Source organism: Myotis brandtii, unplaced genomic scaffold (assembly GCF_000412655.1).
Source record: "Myotis brandtii unplaced genomic scaffold, ASM41265v1 scaffold869, whole genome shotgun sequence".
Lineage (NCBI taxonomy): Eukaryota > Metazoa > Chordata > Mammalia > Chiroptera > Vespertilionidae > Myotis > Myotis brandtii.
In genome coordinates, this window is record NW_005371541.1 from 1,180,361 (window position 1) to 1,202,317 (window position 21,957).

A 21,957-nucleotide genomic window follows, 5' to 3' on the forward strand; every position below is an offset into this window, starting at 1 on the left:
TTTATAAGATTCCTCTGTCAATAGTTATCTCCATGTTACAGGGGAGAACAATGAGATTTAGATTCTTCTATCAAACAATTAGTCTGAAGCTGCACAGCTTTTAAGTGTCAGAGCAGGGGTTCAAGTTGGTTCTTCTCCTTAACTCCAGAGCCCAGGAGCGTAAGCATTCCACTGCATTATACTAAATGCTGCTGAGCAGAACATACCAGCTATTGCGTGGACATGAAGGCATTTGTGGTATCCACACATCAGCCTAACCCCAGGAAACCCAGACACAAGAGAAAGCTCAGCGACACACCATGTGGCTAATGGACAATTCTTCTAACCTAATCTCAATCTCTTCACTTTGAAAATGAAGCCATTGAATAGAGTTATCTCTGAAGTTGCTTAAACACTCAAGTTTCCTGATTTTGTGATTAATAGATATCACTCTGCCATTTTCTAATTATAAGAACGTGGGCAGTTTCCCTCTAAGGCAGTTTGCGCATCTGTAAAGTGGAGGTAAGGCTAGCATCTCTTTATTCACATGACATAATCCATGTAAAGCATTTAACACAATGCTTGCAACATAGAAAGTACTCCTATGTATCCGCTGCTTGTCATCATTATCATCACCATCATCATGTTATTATTATAAAAATCACTACTTTATTAGTACTGACATTAATAATAAATACCAAAGTATTCAGTGTACATTTACAACTGATCTTCACCTTCACTTGATGTCACTGCACTACCTGAAGGGACCGAAAAGAATCATTAGGAAACACCTGTGTAAGGCCCCAAAAGGCAAATGTCTCCTCACCAACTGACAGATGAGTGGCAGCTATGGGCTAAGAAAATCTCATTCCACATTTATTGCATCCTGATCGTATCATGGTGAAGTGTTTAAGAAGCAATAAAAAAAAATCACTCTCTGGTCATAATAGATTAATGTACCAGCAGGCAAAGCCCCAAGACACTCTACCATTTGATGGAATAGTTCATTTTAACCTGACCTAAAAAGTGCCACTTTTTCCATAGCACTTTAGTGTCTAGCCATTCATAATTAAGGTGTATGTAGTAGGGAGGAAGGTACAGAGGTCCTTGCTGGACTAGACAATAATTTCTCAAAAAACAAAAAAACAAAAACATTTTCCACAAATTCTCAAACTGCAATTCATTATATATACATTTTAATCAATATCCCCAGTTTTAATTGAAATGGTTTCATTTGGGTCTGGGAGCAAACAAACATTGTGTGTCTTTCCAAAGGAAGTATTTCCACTGATGGTTTACCAGGAGGTCACCTTTTCAGTTTTAATGGAAAACAGATGATAATCCAGACACTGGATAACATTGCAATTAATGAAGGCAGAAGAATGAGCAGAATAGTGTTTAATACATAGAAGTCAGTGAATAATTATTTGTTGAAAGAATAAATAAGTGAATGGCTCTGTGAAAAACTGTCATCCCACATTTTACTTAATTTTAATCTCTCTGAGCTTCATTTTTTTCATTTCTAAATAAGTCCTACCTTTTGAGGTCAGTAGAAAATGACCAAAGACATGATGTCTATAAGCAGGCATGGAATATGGGCTCAGTTAACAGTTGTTATTGTGATAATATGGCTCTACAGACTGCTCCCAAGGCATCCTTGTCTTCATGAAAACATCACTTTATCCCTTGGAGAGAGCTGTACAAATGCCTTGATATCCTCTGGCAATTTTCAGAATGACAATTAGATTCGTGAGGGAAGCAAATTATTGCTGTTTACTCATGGAATTTGGTGTGTGTCAAATCCCCATGTGATTCTGGTCAGCAGCTCCTCTAGATGTAAAATTTCTCATAAAGCAGTGGAGGTAGCAGATATTGGTACAGTCTTTGCAGGAAGCAATGAGACTGTGCATAGGAAGGGCTTAAACCCTTTGGTGTTAGGATGAGTCACAAAGAATGTACCACAGGTGCAGTCACAGATGTATGCACTAGAATATTAATGACATCATTATTCCTATGTAGTCAAAAATGCTGCAATCCCCTTAATATCCAACAGTGTGGTAAATTCAATGGGTACATTATTATGCAGCCATTAAAAATCATGATATGGAAATGTTCAGGATATTTTGTAAAGTTAAAAATTAATAAGATACAATACCAAATTTTATTCATAAAGCATATTAATATACGCTTATATATGTGACCAAAATATCTTACAGTAGTAAAATTATGGGCAATTTTTATTGACTTTAATTTTTTTCTGTAAACAGCATATTTTTCACAGAATAATCATATATATATATATATATATATATGCCTCATATGCTAATTGTCCCTCTGACTGTTTGACCATTCGACCAGTCGCTATGATGTGCACTGACCACCAGGGGGCAGACTCTCCGACCGGTAAGTTAGCTTGTGCTGGAGTCCGGCTGATCAGGACTGGGTGAGATGGGCCGGGCACGCCCTGGAGCCCTCCCGTAGTCTCTCCCCAGCCCTGATCATGCACCAGTGGGGTCCCTCGGCCTGGCCTGTGCCCTCTTGCAATCCAGGACTCCTCAGGGGATGTTGGAGAGCCGGTTTTGGCCTGATCCCCGCAAACTGGGCCGAGGGACCCCACCAGTGCACAAATCCATGCACTGGGCAGCTAGTTTGTTAATAATCAGACAAAATGTGATTAGAACATATAATATACAAATCATGGGGGCTTATAGAAAGTGATATTATCTTCTCAAAGTATAGAAGAGTGAGGATTTCTCGCTTTCCCGAAATTTAGCAGCTCTGCTTCTTCTTGGGTCCTTCCTGTGAGAGTAAAGAAGTCCTGATGAAAAAATATATCCTGAGATGTTGAAGCCTTATTGGACATGTTAGCTTAAAAATGTCATAATTGTAACATGACACCAGGGGAGAAGACTTCATACTGCTAAATGATTTCATGATGGTGATACTGAAGCACCAGTGGGAGATCTATTTCAGAACACAGACAGTTGAAGTGTATTTCAGATAAGCCTCTAAGACAGTGGTTCTCAACCTTCCTAATGCTGCGACCCTTTAATACAGTTCCTCATGTTGTGGTGACCCCAATTTCATTGTTACAAATTGAACATCATTAAAGCATAGTGATTAATCACAAAAACAATATGTAATTATATATGTGTTTTCCGATGGTCTTAGGCAACCCCTGTGAAAGGGTCGTTTGACCCCCAAAGGGGTCGCGACCCACAGGTTGAGAACCGCTGCTCTAAGACATTGCGAACAGTTTACCAAGTCTGTGTTCTATCTTTGTCTTGGACACATGAGACTTCTTTGTTGTTTGGGGTGGACATATTCAATGATTTCTAACATAAAATGAGAGTAGAAATGATGTCTGCCACTTCAAGACCTGGCCCATAAACACCTTCCATGCACACTTCTCAAGGTCTTCTTCTCTTTCTGGATAAGACAATCATAGAGACTTTAGAAGGCACGTGTTGAACATAGCCAAGCTTTCATTAGCCTCTCTCGCTTAATGACTCTCAGAAGAACCATCAGTTAATCTGTACACCCACCCAACTCTGTTAGATGAGCAAGAAATAGACTACATTCTGTTTAATTTGTTACATATTGAAGGGCCTATTTGTTATAGCAGCAAGAGATAACCTACCTAATACAGTCACATCGTCTATCATGTACACTTAGCTGTATACATGGCCTGGCCAAATTCATTCTTTTTTTTTAATTGTCTTATTGCTTAAAGTATTACAAAGAGTATTATATATTCTTGATGAAGAGGTGGAGATGCCACTTTTGTGGATGAACCACTCCATGATAAAAGGTAGAGAATAGTCCATGTGTACCATTTTTTAAGTTGGCACATAAAATTAATCTTCACAATTTGCTTGCTTGCTTTTTTGCTCATTTTTTAATTAAATAATTTATTTATTTCTTGGTCCTTGGGGGTCATTATTTCCACAGGATTCATCTAATCCAAAACCTGTGGTGACCTGGAATGTCCCAAACTCACATGCCAGCTCTCCCAGGGGCTAGCTAATAATGGTGCTTTACTACAAAGCCTCCAGTTCTGCCTGTGTGACTGACTGGAGATACCCAAGTCATAGGTTTATTACTAAAATTAATTGGGAGAGAAATACACTGACAAGCTCTCTAAACACAAGTTCATATTGAAATTATTTAAAATTCTATTTATGTATCAGAGTTCCAACCTTTCAAGCAAATGAATGAGAAAATAAAAAATTTCTCATGTGAAGCACACTAGTTATAAGTAACTGGCATATTTGAGTAAAGAAAGATCAAATTAATAAATGAACTTTATAGTGAGTGGACAATGATTTTTAAGGTAAAGAGAAGCTTTGAAAACCACAACAGATGATTATTGAAGAGCCCAGGAACAGTGTCAAAGTTAAAGTACACAGAATATTCAACCCTAAATTCAAGGTCATTAACACACCCCTGATTTTTCTCCAGTGAATCCTGGGGGAATGCCAGGCAGTTTGGGGGTCCTGTGACAACTGACCCAAGGGAGCCCAGGTTCCCACCAGGCAACAGTCCAACATCACTGGAGTTCCCAAGATCAATATCCATGAGTCTTAAATAATTCTACCCATGGGACAAAGGTGGAAATTTATTAACTTCAGGCCTGTTTCTTTTCAGACCCTCCCCTCCAGAAATTAAAAAAAATTCTGTGGTCCTGCCTCATTCAAGGTCAAACTGTTACAAACTGTTAACTGAAATTAGTAATGACTCCTGGTAGAAACTTCTTAGGCCAGGCCACCTTTGACCCAAATGGAGCATCCATTTTCTCATTGAACTAAAGATTTTCTGGGTCAGCAAATCTCCAGAGAACACAGCACCAAGATCTAGCAAAGCCCATATCATAGGCACCTTGCAATATGCTTGATTTATGAAAAACAATGTCATTTTCTCTTGCTTCTTTGATAATAAATGTATGTGTTCTTATAAGCAGCAGCGTAGTTTTATATGCAAAGACTTTTACATCTTCAATTCTTTTTGTCTTCCTGTGAGAACTGGGACAAGAAAACTTTATAGTGTGCTTTGATTCTCTTTGTAATAAAGGCTGGATGGTTAGCTTTCTTGGTGCAGCTTTCCATGGTAGACAGCTCTGTTTTTTAAAAATGTGCAAGAAATTAATTTTATGAACACTTTGTTCATATTGCTTCTCTACCACTTTTTCCAGGAATGCCCCAGCGGTGTTGTTAACGAAGACACCTTCAAAGAGATTTACTCACAGTTCTTTCCACAGGGAGGTGAGTACGGATGAGGACTTGTTAACGTACTCTCGGTTAGAATTATGCTTGCAATCTCTTTTTCTTTTTCCACTTGGTGCTGCTTTGGCCTTGGGGAGGGGCACTGTGGTAATCATGCAGCTGTCTCTCTTACCCTTCATATACACTCTTTCTTGGTCTGTGTGGGGCAGGCTGAGCTTCAGCCTCAACCCCATGTTCTAGAACTTTCTCTGTGGTGTTTGCTCATCAGTAATTGTTCATTGTTCTTCCTGTGATGGGGAGTGAAGCAGGCATGGACCTACATGGCCATTGGGTGAGGTCACTTCTCTTTGGGTGTTGATCTTGTATCCTAATCCCTTGCTGACTACTTATGCCTGCAATCTTCGGTTTGGTTCATCTTTCAGGGTATAACTACATTTTTAATCATGATGTAGAAGAATTAATATACAGCATGCAAGGGTACATGAGTTTCACTATATCCTAAAAGTAAACTACTTACAAATGAGCAACTATCGATGAGCTTGGTCTTTAGTTTAGCACAAGTGGTATCATTGGTGCCTAGAACTGTGGCTCTCAAATGCACAGTACTTTTGTTGTTATTTTTTAAATTTATCTTTATTGTTGAAATTATTACAGATATCCCCTTTTCCTCCCCCATGGGCCCCTTTGCACAGCACTTTCTGACTATGACGGCCTGGTCCCATGCCTCCAAGCTCTCCCATGCATTTTCGGTGTCATTTGATTCTCCCAACTCTCAAAATTAGGACAAATGTAATTATCCTCAATTTACAGATGTGAAATCTGGGGCTTAGAGAAATTAAATGGCTTGCTGGGGGCCACACATCCATTAAGTGGCAGATCTGGGTTAGAAACTAGATTTCTTTGGAGCCTCGCCTAGGGTCCTTTCTGCTGTTTTTCTATTTTTAGGTAACTCTACTATGACCACCACCCCCCATCTGAGAAAAATGAATACCACGCTAGATATTATTTTAATTGGAAAGAAAACAGGAGTGCAAAATATAATGCATATGTGTTAGAGATGAATGAAGGTCACTAGACATTTCTGTTTGTCCTGCAATCGCCCATCAGGATGCCCAGCTCATGTGTTAGGTGCTGGTAATGTAAGAGTAATGGGATGGGGTACCTGCCCCCAAAGAATGGTCTAGTCTACTGTAGTAGGTGAGCCATGTCAAAATTAAGTGTGTGAGGATAGAGAGCTAAAAAATACTATTGTGGGAGTACAAAGTAGGACAATTCGAGCAGCTGAAGGAAAGGGGGGATATGAAAATGAGGCCATCCAGACAAATTGAATCTGGGCTGATATAAGCACCATTTATCAGGCATCTGGCATGTGTCGGACCCTGTCATGCATTACCCTTCACCTTCCAACAACCCTAGAAATGATTCTCCCTTTTTAATAAATGCAGAAACTAAGGTACAGAGAGGTTCATCCATTTCCTCTTCAATAACTTTTTTTTACTGCTGTCCACTGAAAAGAATTCCCTATCATCTCATGCCAAAATAACTCAATCGTCTCTAAAATCATCTCCCTGATTCTGACTGTCCTCCCTGCTTACCTATCATGGTCAATTCTCAACTCAAACTGAGTGATCCTGCCAGATCATGTCACCACTCTGCTCTATCTTTGTCCCATCAGAGCAGAGGCCACAACCGACATAGGACCTACAGGTTGAGCTTACTAGTCTCCTGCTCCCTCTCTGACTCATCCTTCACCATTCTCCCTGTGGACTCACTAAGTTTCAGTTACACTGGCCTCCTTACCCTTCGTTTGAACTTACTGTTCCTTCTGCCTGGAACTCTCTTCTCTCAAATATCCATTCAATGCCTCACCACCTTTGTTTTTATTCAAATGCCACCCTCCCTTGTCAGTTACACTGGCCTCCTTACCCTTCGTTCCCCCAACGTGGCCATCATATTGCTGCGCTTGTGGCCTTTGAACTTACTGTTCCTTCTGCCTGGAACTCTCTTCTCTCAAATATCCATTCAGTGCCTCACCACCTTTGTTTTTATTGAAATACCACCCTCCCTTAAACTGCAACCCCTTAAACATTCCCCTTCCCCATTCCCTGCTTTATGCTTTTAGCACTCAAGAGCACCTAAAGGTATATACTATTTAACCTCTTTTTATTATGGTTTATTGTCTCTTTCCCCACTGGAATGTCACCTCCAGGAGAGCAGAGTGTTTTGTCTGTTTTGTTCACTGCTGTACCCCCAGGTTGTGGAACAGTGGCTGACAGGTAGCAGAACTGCATAAGCATTCCCTGCCTACATGAGTGAACAGGTGAATGACTGAGTGACTCACCTCGCCTGGTGGCTATAGCAATACAATGGAGTCATTGCTATAATAGGCATTTTGAAAGTTTACAGCACCTAAATATTAGTTATTTCCTACAAAAATTAGATTCTCTTCTGGATTTCAATACAGTTGGTATTAGCAATTTCAGTGGGTTGAAAGTGATTTCGTACATGGATTGTCGAAATAGAAATTTTCATTTAAGATGGCCTTTTAAGAGAAGTTAATTAGAATTCAATTCTAAGAAAACACAGTGTGGCCTATTATTATAGGATTTAGATATGCTGTGTGAGACAACTCCACTCGCTATCTCATTACTAAGGGGCCCATAGACAGGAACTGATTGGTTATGGAGACCACTGCCAGATTGTAATGGGTCCAGTGTCAGCATTAATAAAGAATTTGGAATATTATTTGATTAACTCTTGTATTTCTAGATTATTAAAAGCCATGGAATTTTTAAAGAAAAATCATACTTACTATATATTTAAGTGTCTGCCAACATATTGATAGGCAATAATATCAAAGCACCTAGCACAAATGGAAATCTTTACTTTTTATTATCTCCAATGAAAGTTGTTACATGATACAAATTAGATACAGTTCCACATTAAAAATTAATCTTCACTTGAAAAATAACACTTTGGCATTAAAGAACATTCACTTAAGCACAATTCTTTGCAAAGGATTCTTGTTACAAAATCCAAAGGGATTTGGAGAAAAATTACTTTTGTACTCTTAAAAAATCTTTGATTATTCACGCTAATTGAATGCATAAATCTAAAAGTACCAGGCATAAATAAAGGAAATGAAATATTTTCAAGAATAATAATGTGCCATTTAAAAAATTACTATCATGCATGCAAATGGGATCATGCAGCACTCCTACAAAAGGGAAAAAGTCCTAAGAAAGAACAGCATCTCCAATGGCAGGAAAATTCATACTGTGGCCATCTTCACTCTCCTGTGAATCCATTCACTTAAGTTGCTGATCTGAAAGCAACAGGTGTGTCTCATTATGAGCAGTAACAATGATGGCTCCATCAATCACAATGTCTCACCCTTTCCGACAGGAAGATGCCTTGTCTCATCTACAGCACCTCCTGCAATTTGTATTGTGTCAGGCTCTTCGTTTTCTCTGTTGCTTAGCAAGGCGGTCTACCGCGCACAGCTCGTTTGGTGTTCTGGATGTCAGCACAGCAAGATTCAACAGAAGCTTCTTATTTGCAAGGGATAAAGTCTGCCTGCTATAAAACAAGCCGAGTGGACGTTGTATATTGATGCCTTTACCTAGATCATTACTTTTTCAACTTTACATACAGTGGAAGCTTTAGCATGGATGCTCTCAGCTTACTAAGCATTTTTAAAGATCATAAAAATTGCCATTTCCTGGGCTACTCCTGCTTACGTTGTAAGAATTTTGCACTTACTTTGACTATACTGGGCAGCCGATAAACAGCTATTGAAGGAATGAATGAATGAGCTACAGTTAAAAAATTCTAAGTCAACAAACATTTATTGATCAGCCACTATATTTAAGGCACTTGAGGCACTTAGATGGGTTTGATGGACATAAAGATTTTTCTTTTAATTTTTCAAGTAACTCCATCACTGAATATCTAGGATGATATTTGTAAGAAATTTCAGTATAGATTCATACTATGGCCATCTTCTATACTGAAATTTATATACTGAAATCTATAAAGGGCTTGTTGAACAGAAACCACTATTTATGTATATGAACCTGCCTTACCATAGCAATGGTGCCATGAACTCTATATTCAAATGCTCTATATTCAAAAGTCGATTCCATACATTGTGCTTCAGTTCAGGTAGGGAGTAGGGATTTGTGGTGGGAAGAAAGAAATAAACTAGATTGGTTTCAACACTCAGATCTAAAACATGATCATCTAATATTCTGAAATGAATGTGTATCAATGAAAGGGCTAATTGGTTTGTATCATCATGTGGTCTGGAAATAATTGGGTTAAGGTCACTGGACTAAGTCAAGAGTCCTGAGTTTGTGGCTAGACTATACTGGGCAGCCGATAAACAGCCATTGAAGGAATGAATGAATGAGCTACAGTTAAAAAAATTCTAAGTCAACAAACATTTATTAATCAGCCACTGTATTTAAGGCATTTGAGGCACTTAGATGGGTTTGATGGACATAAAGATATTTCTTTTAATTTTTCAAGTAACTCCATCACTGAATATCTAGGATGATAAGCTAATATTCTGAAATGAATGTGTATCAATGAAAGGGCTAATTGGTATGTATCATCATTGTGGTCTGGAAATAATTGGGTTAAGGTCACTGGACTAAGTCAAGAGTCCTGAGTTTGTGGCTAGACTATACCAAGACCAAGGTGTGTTACTCAAGTGGTTTATTTCTCTGGGTCTCAGGTTGTTTCTCTGTGAAATGGGGGACAACATTTGTGTAATATCTATAAAATGTGGAACAAAGTATCCTCGGCTTTCTCTCTGCTCCAATAATCTTTATTTCTAAGAGTTGGTATGGAGATGTCTTGATTTTATTACTGACTCTACCATTAACTAACGAGGTGACCTTAGCTAAGCCACTGAAAGCACCTGCACTTATTGTTCACCTTTGTTAAACATACATACATAGTTAAGTGATATCCAAGATCCCCTTCTATCCTAAGAACCCATACAGTTTCCCCCACCTGTAAGATTTCAACTTCCCAAGTAAAATTATAAAAAAAACTGAGGCAATCTTGGCGTATCAAATTCAGTAGCTGTTTATGTTATATGTCAGGAAATGTGAACTATCAGGTGATATGGAGAGAACAGAGATTACCAATATCTTTTGAGCCTTGAACTGTATTGAAATCTAGAATTTAAGATTCTACTTATTCATCCTTTTGGCAAATATTTACTATTATCCCAGAAGAATGCAGTCAAATGGAACCAGACCATAGGACTTTTGTGGGCAGTTTTCCTTTTCTTCACCCACCTCTATGCCCAGCCAGATTCTTCAGTGCCTTGGCTCCTTCCTCTTGCCCAGTCAAAGCAAGTAGCATCATTCCCCTTCTTTAAAAGCTTGCAGTGTCGCTGAAACCGGTTTGGTTCAGTGGATAGAGCGTTGGCCTGCAGACTGAAAGGTCCCAAGTTCGATTCCGGTCAAGGGCATGTACCTTGGTTGCAGGCACATCCCCAGTAGGAGATGTGCAGGAGGCCTTTTCTTCACCCACCTCTATGCCCAGCCAGATTCTTCAGTGCCTCGGCTCCTTCCTCTTGCCCAGTCAAAGCAAGTAGCATCACTCCCCTTCTTTAAAATCTTGCAGTGTCTCCAAAGGCCAGCCAGCAGTCCAAAGTCCACCTGAATCATCAATGCCTTTCCAGACACAAATCTACTAGTCCATCGAGCATGAGGTTCTATTAATTAGAACGCCAGTCACTTAAACATACAACAGAGTTTATAAAAAAAAATAGGAAGCTTTTCAGGTGAAAATATATTACATTTGTAAAAATAATTGGTCACATGTCTTTAAGGTAGCTGAAATAAAAGTGTCTTGTCTATGAAAGAATACCTAATATTTATTGAACATTTAATATATACCTAGGACTGTTCTAAGTACTTTGCATATAGTATTTCATCTAATCTTTTCGTAATGACTCTATGAAGTACATATTGTTACAGTTTTACTGGAAACTGAGTCACAGAGAGATGAAACAACTTGTCCAAGGTCACGCAGTTACTATTTGGTCGAGCTGAGATTCAAGTTCAGGCAGTCTGACTTGACTACACTATTAACAACTGCTCTCTGCACAGAGTGCCTAGGCTGTTAAACTGCTTCACTTCCCAGAGAATTGCAAAGGTACATTTAGAAGAACAAGAAGTCCTCTGTACCATGTTAGGGCAGACCTTTAGAGTGTCTGTCCCACATGTCAAACTTTAAAGCTAGAGCATTTGAGAAGAATGGTAATTATTTATGTCCATGTTTGTTAAATTTAAAAAATTCTCAGCACTGTTTGTTCTGAGCCATTATTCATGGTGAATTCTACTTGCTACAGTAAAAGCATTCACTCTGGTTGTATAAATAGGGTAACAAGAGACCTGCTTAATAAAGCTCATTATAAAATATGCAAAATCTCTTTTTTCTCCTTGAAAATATACGACTTGTCATCTGATATCTCCATAGGGCACTAAATCGTTCCAGAACTCTGTGTAAGAGTACTGTTGAGAGCAAAACAACTTTGCGAATAAAATAGGCTGCCAATTCTCGATAACTCTGTACCAGAACGTCCCAACAATTTCGCTGAGTTGGTTGCAATTAACCCCTGGTCCCATATTCAAAGATTTCTTCCTGCAACCCACCCATACCTGATGGACATCCACTCTACATATAGGGTCTTTATATATTATTCAGACCCAATTGTAGTAGCTGTTTAGTTCATTGAAAACAGTGTTAATAATTCATACGTTTAAAAATAAGCAATTCCTTATATCATATTTAAAGCTCAGAGATGAAAGAAAATTCTACCTTCATTTTGAGAAACTGAATGTACAATCTACCTCATGAAGTATATGGCCTTCAATATCGTTAACCACTGGGGTAAAGCATTCAGGAACAATAATCCATAAGTAGCCACAGGCACTTGAGAGCAGGGAAGGAAGTTTGCATGACCTCTGACCTCCCTTATTTGGGGAGGACAATTACCTATTCCAGCTACTATGACTTAGTGTTTTTGACAACCTTTGAAGAGCAATTCATAAAGTAAAAGGTGAATAGAAGTTTTGTTAAAATCCCAATAAAAATAAAGGTTAAAAGTTCTAAAGCAGAAATGGATTTTTAACGGAAGATAAAGGCTAGAGCCAATGAGCTAAAAGGTTACAAGTTTTGTTAATATAAAAAAAAAGGTTAAGGTAAAAGGCTAAAACCCATGAGATGAAACATTTAAAATAATCAAGTAGATTTGATCAAGAGTCAAGCACACAAGCACTTAAAAATGAAAACTGTGCACTAAGAAAAGAAAACAGTAAGAAAAAGTCTGTACTTTTAAAATAGAAAAGCACAAAGCTCAGAGATTAGGGAGACAAAGGAGAAACAGAAGAGGAAGGAAGGCTTACAGGGAAAAAAAAAACCTATGAAGGGGAAGGGGTGGATTTCAGAGTACTTTAGTGTCATTAGGCAGCATGATAAGACATTGGGGACAGAGAGCCTTCCAAAACTGATTCAGAGCCCCAAATCCCACCCAGGACCCAGCCAGGGCAGGGGCTCCCTGCTGCTTGCCACCAGGAACTTTTAAGGCCACACAACCCCCTTCCAACAAGGGGACAGACACTTGCCAAGTCACTGCTGGCTCAAATTTACTGGCTATGGGCTAGCCTGGATTTTTAGTGAGAAAGATCCGAGTTATGTGCCACTCTACTCCTTATTGACTGTGTGACTTTGGGCAAGTTTCTCAACCTCTCTGAGTCTCAGTAGCTTAACTAAATTATGAAATTGAGGAACGACACTAATAATAGCAATTCGTCTGTGTCTCATTCGTAGTATTTTTATTCTTTTACTTCTAGAGATTACCCCTGCCAAGCACTAAGCTATTTCCAGATGGTCTCACTTAATCCTCCCACCCACCTATGGTACTAATGACTCCTCCCGGAGCCAGTAACGTCATTCAAGACACCCAAGTGTTCGGATCATTTCTAGCCAGAAAGTTACCGAGGTGTCTGCCATCCATGGCCTCTATGTAGGTAGCTCACTCCTGTGAATCTCAAATTACAATCCTCTACTGAAAGGAGGCGGGCAACTAGGAAGAAAGCACCAGTTAACAGAGAAAATTTTCCTGCTTGGCCTAGGACTTTGGCATGTTATACAAGTCTTACGTAGGATATTGAAACGCTGACTTAATAATATTCCCTTTTCAACATTTCAGACTCTACAACGTATGCACATTTTCTGTTCAATGCGTTTGACACAGACCACAATGGAGCTGTGAGTTTTGAGGTAAGTCTCGCACCACCAGTTAACGGAGAAAATTTTCCTGCTTGGCCTAGGACTGGGGCATGTTATACAAGTCTTACGTAGGATATTGAAACGCTGACTTAATAATATTCCCTTTTCAACATTTCAGACTCTACAACGTATGCACATTTTCTGTTCAATGCGTTTGACACAGACCACAATGGAGCTGTGAGTTTTGAGGTAAGTCTTAGACTTTTTCTTTATTGTGACTTGACTTCAGACACTGAAAGGGATTTAATCTTTTTAGTTGGAAATTTTGAGCTTGATTTTTAATTTTTTGTTTTGAGCCTTTTATTCGGTGGATTTTTTTCATCTTTTTATCAATTGTTGATAATATTACATATTCCCCTTTGTTCTCCCATTGGCCCCTTATGATCCTCTCCTCCCCACCGACCCCAGGCCTCCACTACCCTATTGTCTGTGTCCATGGGTTATGAATATATGCATACAAGTTCTTTGGTTGATCTCTTCCCATTCGCCCACCCCTTTTATTCTTTTTTTTATTATTATGGTAAGAATGTTCAACATGAGATCTACCCTCCTAACAAATATTTAAGTGTACAATACATTACTGTTGACTATAAGTACAATGTTGTACAGCAGATCTCCAGAGCTTAGTGATCTTGCTTGACTGAAACTTTTTATGCCTGTAGAGATCCTGGTTGCAATTCTTTCAGATAAATATTCGGAAGTGGGATTGCTGAATCATATGGCAGTTCTATTTTTAATTATTTTGAAGAACCTTCATACTATTTTCCATAGTGGCTACACCATTTTGCATTCCTATTAACAGTGTGCAAATTTTCCAAATCCTCCATGTCCTCCTCAACACATCACCTTTCAGTTTTTTCATCCTGATACATGTGAGATGATATATTATTGTGGTTTTTATTTGAATTTCACTGGTGATTAGTGATGCTGGATATTTTTAATATACCTGTTGGCCATTTGTATATATTCTTCAGAGAAATAAGTGTTCAAGTCCTCAGCTTATTTTTAAAATTGAGTTACTAGAATTTTTTTTATATTGAGTTATAGGAGTTTCTTATATATTTTGGAGATAACACCTTATCAGATATATGGTTTATAAATATTTTCTCCTATTCTGTAGGATCCCTTTTCACTTTGTTGTGCCTTTTGCTGTACAGAAGCCTTTTTAGTTTGATGTAATTCAATTTATTTATTTTTTGTTGTTGTTGCCTGTGCTTTGGTGTCTTATCCATAAAATCATTGCCAAGACCAATGTCATGAAGTTTTCCCCCAACTTTACTTCTTAGAATTTTATGGTTTCAGGTCTTAATCTATTTTAAATAATAATTGTGCATAAAGTCAGGATCCAATTTTATTATTTTAGGTGTGTATATATCCATTTTTTCTAACATGATTTGTTAAAGAAACTATCCTTTTCCTTTCCCCATTGTGTATTGTTGGCAGCCTTGTCAAAGATCAGTTGACTGTATATGCAAGGGTATATTTCTGCACTCCTATTCTGTTCCATTGATCTATATGTCTGTCTTTATGCCAGTACCATACTGTTTTCATTACTATAGCTTTGTAATATATTTTAAAATCAGGAAGTGTGATGCCTCCAACTTTGTTCTCTTATTCAGGATTTACTTGGATGTTTCTGGTCTTTTGTGGCTCCATTTGAATTGTGGAATGGTGTTTTATAAAAAACACCATTGGAATTTTGATAGGCATTGCATTAATCTTCAGATAGCTTTAGATAGTATGGACATTTTACCAATATTAAACCTTTTAGTCCACTAACTCTCCATTTGTTTGTGTCTTCTTTAATTTCTTTCATCAGTGTTTTATAGTGTTTGATATACAAATCTTTCATCTTCTTAGTTACATTTATATCTAAGTATTTTATTCTATTTTTTTGGTGCTATTGTAATTTCCTTTTGGATAGTTCATTGTTACAGAAATTCAACTGCTTTTTGTGTGTTGATTTTGTTTGCAGCTTCACTGAATTTGTTTACTAGTTCTAGCAGTTCTTCATAGACTCTATGATTTTCTGCATATAAGATCATGTCATCCGATTTCTTTTTCCTCACTAATGTCTCTGGCTAGGACTTCCAGCACTGTGTTGAAAAGAAGTGGCAAGAGTGGCTATCCTTGTCTTGCTTCTGATCTTAGAGGGAAAGCATTCAGTTTATTATCATTCAGCATGATGTTAGCTGTCGGCTTTTTATATATGGTCTTTATTATGTTCAGATAATTTCCTTCTATTCCTAGTTTGTGGTGAGTTTTTATCATGGATGTGTGTTGAACTTTGTCAAAGGCTTTTTCTGCATCTATTGGCATGATCAGGTGGTTTTTATCCTTTACTCTGTTAACATGGTATGTTACATCTATTAATTGTCTTATGTTGAACCATCCTTCCATCCCAGGGATTAATCATACTTGGTCCTGGTATATGGTCCTTTGAATGTGCTATTGTTTGACTTGCTCATATTTGGTTGAGGATTTTGTATCTATATTTTCAGGCATATTGGCCTGAGTCTCCTTTTCTTGTGATGTCTTTGTCTGGCTTTAGTGTCAGGGTAATGCTGGCCTCATAAATGAATTTGGAAGTATTCCTTACTCATCAATTTTTTGAAAGAGGTTGATTAATTCTTTAAATGTTTGGCAGAAATCACCAGTGCAGCCATCTGGTCCTGGGCTTTTCTTTGTTGGGGGTTTTGGATTACTGATTCAATCTCCCAGTTATAGGTCTGTGCAGACTTCCTTTTTTCTTACATAATTTAGTCTTGGTACATTGTATGTCTCTTGAAATTAACCTAATTTTTCTAAGTTCTTTAGTCTGTTGGCATAGAGTTGTTTTTAGTAGTCTCTTATAATTCTTTTTATTTCTGCAGCATTAGTTGTAATGTCTCCTCTTTAATTTCTGATTTATTTATTTATTTGAGTATTCTATCTTGTTTTTAAATATGTTTTTATTGATCTCAGAGAGAGAGAAAGGGAGAAGGATAGAGAGATAGAAACATCGATGAGAGAGAAACATCCATCAGCTGCCTCCTGCACGCCCCCTACTGGGGATGGAGCCCACAATTCCAGAATATGCCCTGACCTGGAATCAAACTGGTGACCTCTTGATTCATGGGCCGATGCTCAACCATTGAGCCACACTGGCCAGGCAAGTCTTTAATCTTTTTTTTCTCTTAGTCTAGCTAATTGTTTGTCAATTTTGTTTATCTTTTCAAAATATAAAATAAAAATCAGTTTCATTGATTTTTTTTTCTATTGTCTATTTCATTTATTTCTGCTCTGATTTTTATTTTCTTTCTTCTGCTAATTTTAAGCTTAGTTTATCCTTTTGCTACCTCCTTGAAGTGTACAGTTACATTATTTATTTGAGATATGTCTTCCTTTTTCATGTTGGCATTTATTGCTATAAACTTCCCCCCTAGTACTTCTTGATAATTTTTAAGCACACACACACACTGAAAAAAAAGCCCAAGAATTTATTCTTCCCATCATTTTATTGTCACAAAACTATCCTTATCTTTTAAAAGAAGTGCAAATTACAACACACATTTACTTTGCTGTCTAATATTATATATCTGTTTTTACAAGAAAAGTACATTTCCCAAATTACATGACAACAATCCCAGAAGACAAACAATTTAACTAACCTTTAGGGCATCTGCTATGGGTCTATAACTCTGGTAGGCCTTTGAAATACAAAGCTGATAAAGTCAAAATCCTGCCTTCTAAGGCTCAGAAAGTGGGGGAGACAAGAAAGAAATGAAATATAACAGAATGCTATATTCACCAGCCTGACAATTTTACAAGGAGATCCCTTTTCAAATTATGTACATTAAATTATTTGTATTTAATTTTGTTTATGAAATGTATTTAATTTTTTATGAAATTAAAGAAATAGATAGTTTATTTCTGGAAATTTTCATTTAATAATTTTGGACTGTGGTCAACCATGGGTAACTGAACCCAAGGGAAGCAAAAGTTGTGGATATGGGGGGACTGCTCTAGCAACTATTTATTCTGAGTCCGGACAGGAGCTGATACAAGCCCGAAGTACAATTGGGGTCACTGGAGATGAAAAGGAGGAGACAAGATCAAGAGACGTGAAACTGAGTAGAATTATCTTTCAATACAACCTGTCATGTTTGGGAGGTGAAGTTCATTCATTCACCGCCAGCTGCCTGGAAGCGGGAGCTTTGTGAGGTCAGGGTGAAAGGACAAAGGCACAGCTCTCTGAGATGTCACTCAGTCAGTGGCCGCAGGGGCAGAGGCACCAGGACAACCAAGTGTCTGCTCACAAGTACGAGGGTCTCATGCAGATTGAATGCTGGTGAAATGAAGAATCTGGGCCAGGAACTTCATGTCCCCTTACATACCTTAACCAAGACATACCAGGGCCAAGAGAAGAGTAGAAGCTGGCGGTGGCTCAGTAGGAGGTGTGGACTAAGAAGACTGCAGGCATCAAGGCCAGGGCAATGGGCTTTATCTCGAATGTGGCAGCAGCAGGTATCGGGAGGGAGGGGGAGAGAGGAGGGAACAGAGGAGACACGTGAGAGTGTCATAGGTACCAGGGCCCCACTGACGATAGCTTACAATCACCCCATGATAACGTGTGCATTAGCATGTACTGCACTTAACCTACAAGATGAGTTCCGGCACAGCCTTAGTGTCGCTCTACTATGGAAGTCAACGTCTCCAGTTCACCTAATGAAGTCGTTCAGTGCTAGTTTGCAGAGAATGAGTAAGGCACAAACTACGAGCAGTTTCATTTACTTGAAATTACTTCTGTGTCAGAAATGAAACATCAATTACCTATAGCACATTGTATCTAATTTCATATGTAAATTTAGTCTGGTGTTAATGATACGGGCCCATGCATAGCACTGCTGCTGTAATATTTATGCAGAATGCCGGTAATTATGATGAATGTTGATTGTAACTTGGAAAATTAGCTGTAATGGCTATATACTATAAGCATGCTGGTAAATGTCTTTCTTTTGAAGGCAAACGAATGGCTGAATTAATAAATGCTATATTAAAATCAAATTTAGCGCTAGGCTCTTGTAGTTCTTTTTCTAAATTGATTAGCTACCTGGAAGGTCTCTAGAAAACGAGCGTGATTAGGCAATGAACATATTTTCAGTAGCAACAGCATCCTGAGAGGTGCAGCAGCGACCGTTCTGACTCCCCAGTAAAGGGAAATGGGCTTTTCTGCTTCATTTCCTCAAAGCCTGGAGGCAGAGTGAATGAAACAGGAGGGGCCTGGATCCAGATATGACTGGATCGAAACCCCACTCTGCTCCCAAGTGGCCAGGAGACCATGGGCTGAGTGTGTGAACCCCCCGGGCCTCAGTATTCAGGTCTGTAAGCCATCGGCAGGCAAAGCTACTTCACAGGAGCGTGTAAGGATGAACGAGTAAGAATGTCCGTCAAGGGCTTGGCACCAAATACGTGCTCAATATTTTTAGACATTAAACACAGCACTTATTACATGGGGGATTTTTCTAACAAAGCCAGTGAATAATGATATGGGTGATCTTGTTAAACAACAATCTCGTATCAATAAATGTATTCGAGCAAAAGCCAGGGGATTGCTCTGTCTGTGGTGCTATGGAAGGTAGTTCTGCATCTGATTATATAACAAGCATTTATTATGTGCCAGTCACTATACTACGTGTTTAAAAATAACAAACAATAATAATAGCTACACACAATAGTACTAACTGACCCTTCTTCAGCAGTCATTATGGGCAGGCCTTGTGCTGAGGGAATTACATATACTAACTTAGTAATCTTCATAGGGACTATTATCATCTCCTTTTTAGCAAATGAATCACAGAGAGGGTGAGCAACCTGCTCAAGGTCACACAGCTAGTAAGTAGGAGAACCAAGATTCAAACTCAGGCAGTCTGGCCCCAGAATGCACCTCTTAGTAACTGTGCCTCCTGCCTGTGAGGTGGACATGGCCCTCCAGCCTGACCTGAGATCCCCAGGGCCAGCTGAGTTTTGACATTCAGTCTTGCAGGTTCAGAAAGGTGAAGTGCGCACATGCTCGCTGTGTTTAATGTCTCCAGCAGGGTCTGCAGCATGCTGCAGATGTGTGAGCTTCGTGCAGCAAAAATGTGACAAATGATAAATGTGGCAGAGACTGCTGCTGATCACCAATGTCCATGTGCTTCACTTTGCGATCACATGACTAGGCATAATCCCAGCCTGCCCTGCAGTTAGCTAGGGCTATGATTAAGTTTTAACCCATGGGCTGGGGGTGGAAGTGACCACATCTCCTCCCTGTCTCTTTCCATCTGTGGAGTGTGAGGTCCCAGATTTCAGTTAGCCTCACAACCGAGTAGGAGGAGTCTGGATCTCTGACTGCATGGAATAGAGCCCCCTCCCCACTCGTGTTTCACTGTTTATGAGTGACAAATAAGCTTATATTGTGCGAAGCCAATAAGATTTACAAGTATTGATATAGCTGTTAATGTTCTCTGATTGGCAATAAATATAGGTTACAGATAGATGATAGATGATAGATAGATAGATAGATAGATAGATAGATAGATAGATAGATGATAGATAGATAAGATAGATAATAGATATATATAGTTTAGCCTTTAGCCTGGCTGGTGTGGCTCAGTGGTTGAACGTCGACCCGTGAACCAGGAAGTCATGGTTTGATTCCCTGGTCAGGACACATGCCAGGTGTGCAGGCTTGATATCCAGTAGGGGGCATGCAGGTGGCAGCCAGTCAATGATTCTCTCTCATCATTGATGTTTCTATCTCTCTCTCCTTCTCCTTTCCTCTCTGAAATCAATAAATATTTTTTAAAGAAATAGTTTCATGTTTGTTCACTTCAGGTTTTGACACCAAATAAGTTTAGTACCAAAATTTGCCACCTCCCTCTATCTTCACAATAAAATATGGGGGTTTTGTGGTTTTCTTAGTTTGTAAAAGAATTATAGAGGAAGGTGGTAAATTGCAGATAAAAAGTGAAGGACCTGTATTACTAGCCACAATTTATTGATGACAAATCCCAAACTTGGGAGGTTAGTGACTTGTCCAAAGCCATTCAGTTAATAAATGGCAGAACCAGGATTGAACCCAGCTCTGCCTGAGTCCCTAAAATCCTATGGTTTTAACCAGGGCTCAGCAAATTTCTGAAACAGGCCAAATAGTAAATATTTTTAACTTTGCAACACATATCTTCTCTATTTTATCTAATCAATTCTGCTGTTGTAGCACAAAAGCAACCACCGACAAATTCTAAGTAAATTGGCATAGCTGTGTCCCAATAAAACTTTATTTACAAAAACATATTTGACCCCTGGGCCATAGATTCACAGCCCCATTCTTTTTAAAATGTTTATTATTTTTAGTTATTTATTAAATTGATTGAGTTGACATTGCTCAACATGAACAAATAGGTTTAATGTGTGGGTTTCTATGTTACAAGGTCTGTATATTGCACTGCGGGCCCCCCACCCAAAGTCAAATCTTCTGTACCCTTTTTTAGGACCCCCTTCCCCCCCCCTCACTCCTTCCCTCTGGCAACCTCCACACTGCTCACAGCCCCATTCTTAATCAACACAATAAACTCCCCACTAACAAGGGAGAGATTGAGCTATAATGTTTGCCAAATGATGTCTAAGGTAAACTTCTATAATGTAATTACTGAGCATTATCACCAACCATTACAGTTACTACTCAGGAATCCATGCCATCCACAAAAATCAGAGCATGTGCTTTGAGTCAGAGGTCTGGGTTCAGTTTCTGGTTCCCCTGCTCACTGGCCACACCCCTTGGCTCAGTCACATATTTTCCCTGAGCCTCCATCTATAATATAAAGACAACAGTGCCTGTTCCCTATGGTTGCCTGAGGCTGACATGAAATAATACATGGAAATTGCCTAGCAAAGGGCCCCACACACATCGTGAACTGTAGTCATTATTACTGTTAAATTTCAAAGTTCCCAGGGCTCTTTAACCCAAGAATTCCACTTCTTTTCTAAAGAAGTAAGTCAAAATAATGGGAAATAGAGAAAAATGTTTTTTACAGCATCATTTATAATGAATAAAAATTTAAATTCATTTTCATATCCAGCAGTAGGGAGTGTGGTTAAATAAATTACAATATATTTTATGACAAAGACGTTTTTCAAACTCCAGATTGCAACCATTAGTAGGTGGTAAAATAAATGTAGAGATGAATGACAAGAATATTTAAAAATTAATGGAAGAAAAATGGAAATAGAGTCATCACTATAGTTTCTGGTGTATAATTTTGTATGCATGTACCTCTGTGTGTGTAATTGTACAAGGCTGCCATTTAAATGTAATTCTTAGTGTGGTTTTGGGTTCAAAATGTTCAAATGTTCAAAAGCCACTGTGATAGTATTCTATACAATGAAGAGATAATATGCAAATGGTCATCACACCCTCACGCAG

The 21,957-nt window shown here is 38.6% G+C and overlaps 1 protein-coding gene across 6 annotated transcripts in view; it reads left to right on the forward strand.

Moving 5' to 3' along the window:
- The window catches only part of KCNIP4 (Kv channel interacting protein 4), a 968,730-nt gene that overhangs the window by 931,448 nt on the left and 15,325 nt on the right, over positions 1-21,957 (forward strand). For all 6 annotated transcript variants that reach the window (XM_005884863.2, XM_005884866.2, XM_005884865.2 and 3 more), the window contains 2 exons: positions 5,171-5,240; positions 13,435-13,505. In XM_005884863.2, coding sequence (XP_005884925.1) covers positions 5,171-5,240; positions 13,435-13,505 — 141 coding nt within the window. The remainder of the gene's footprint in view (positions 1-5,170; positions 5,241-13,434; positions 13,506-21,957) is intronic.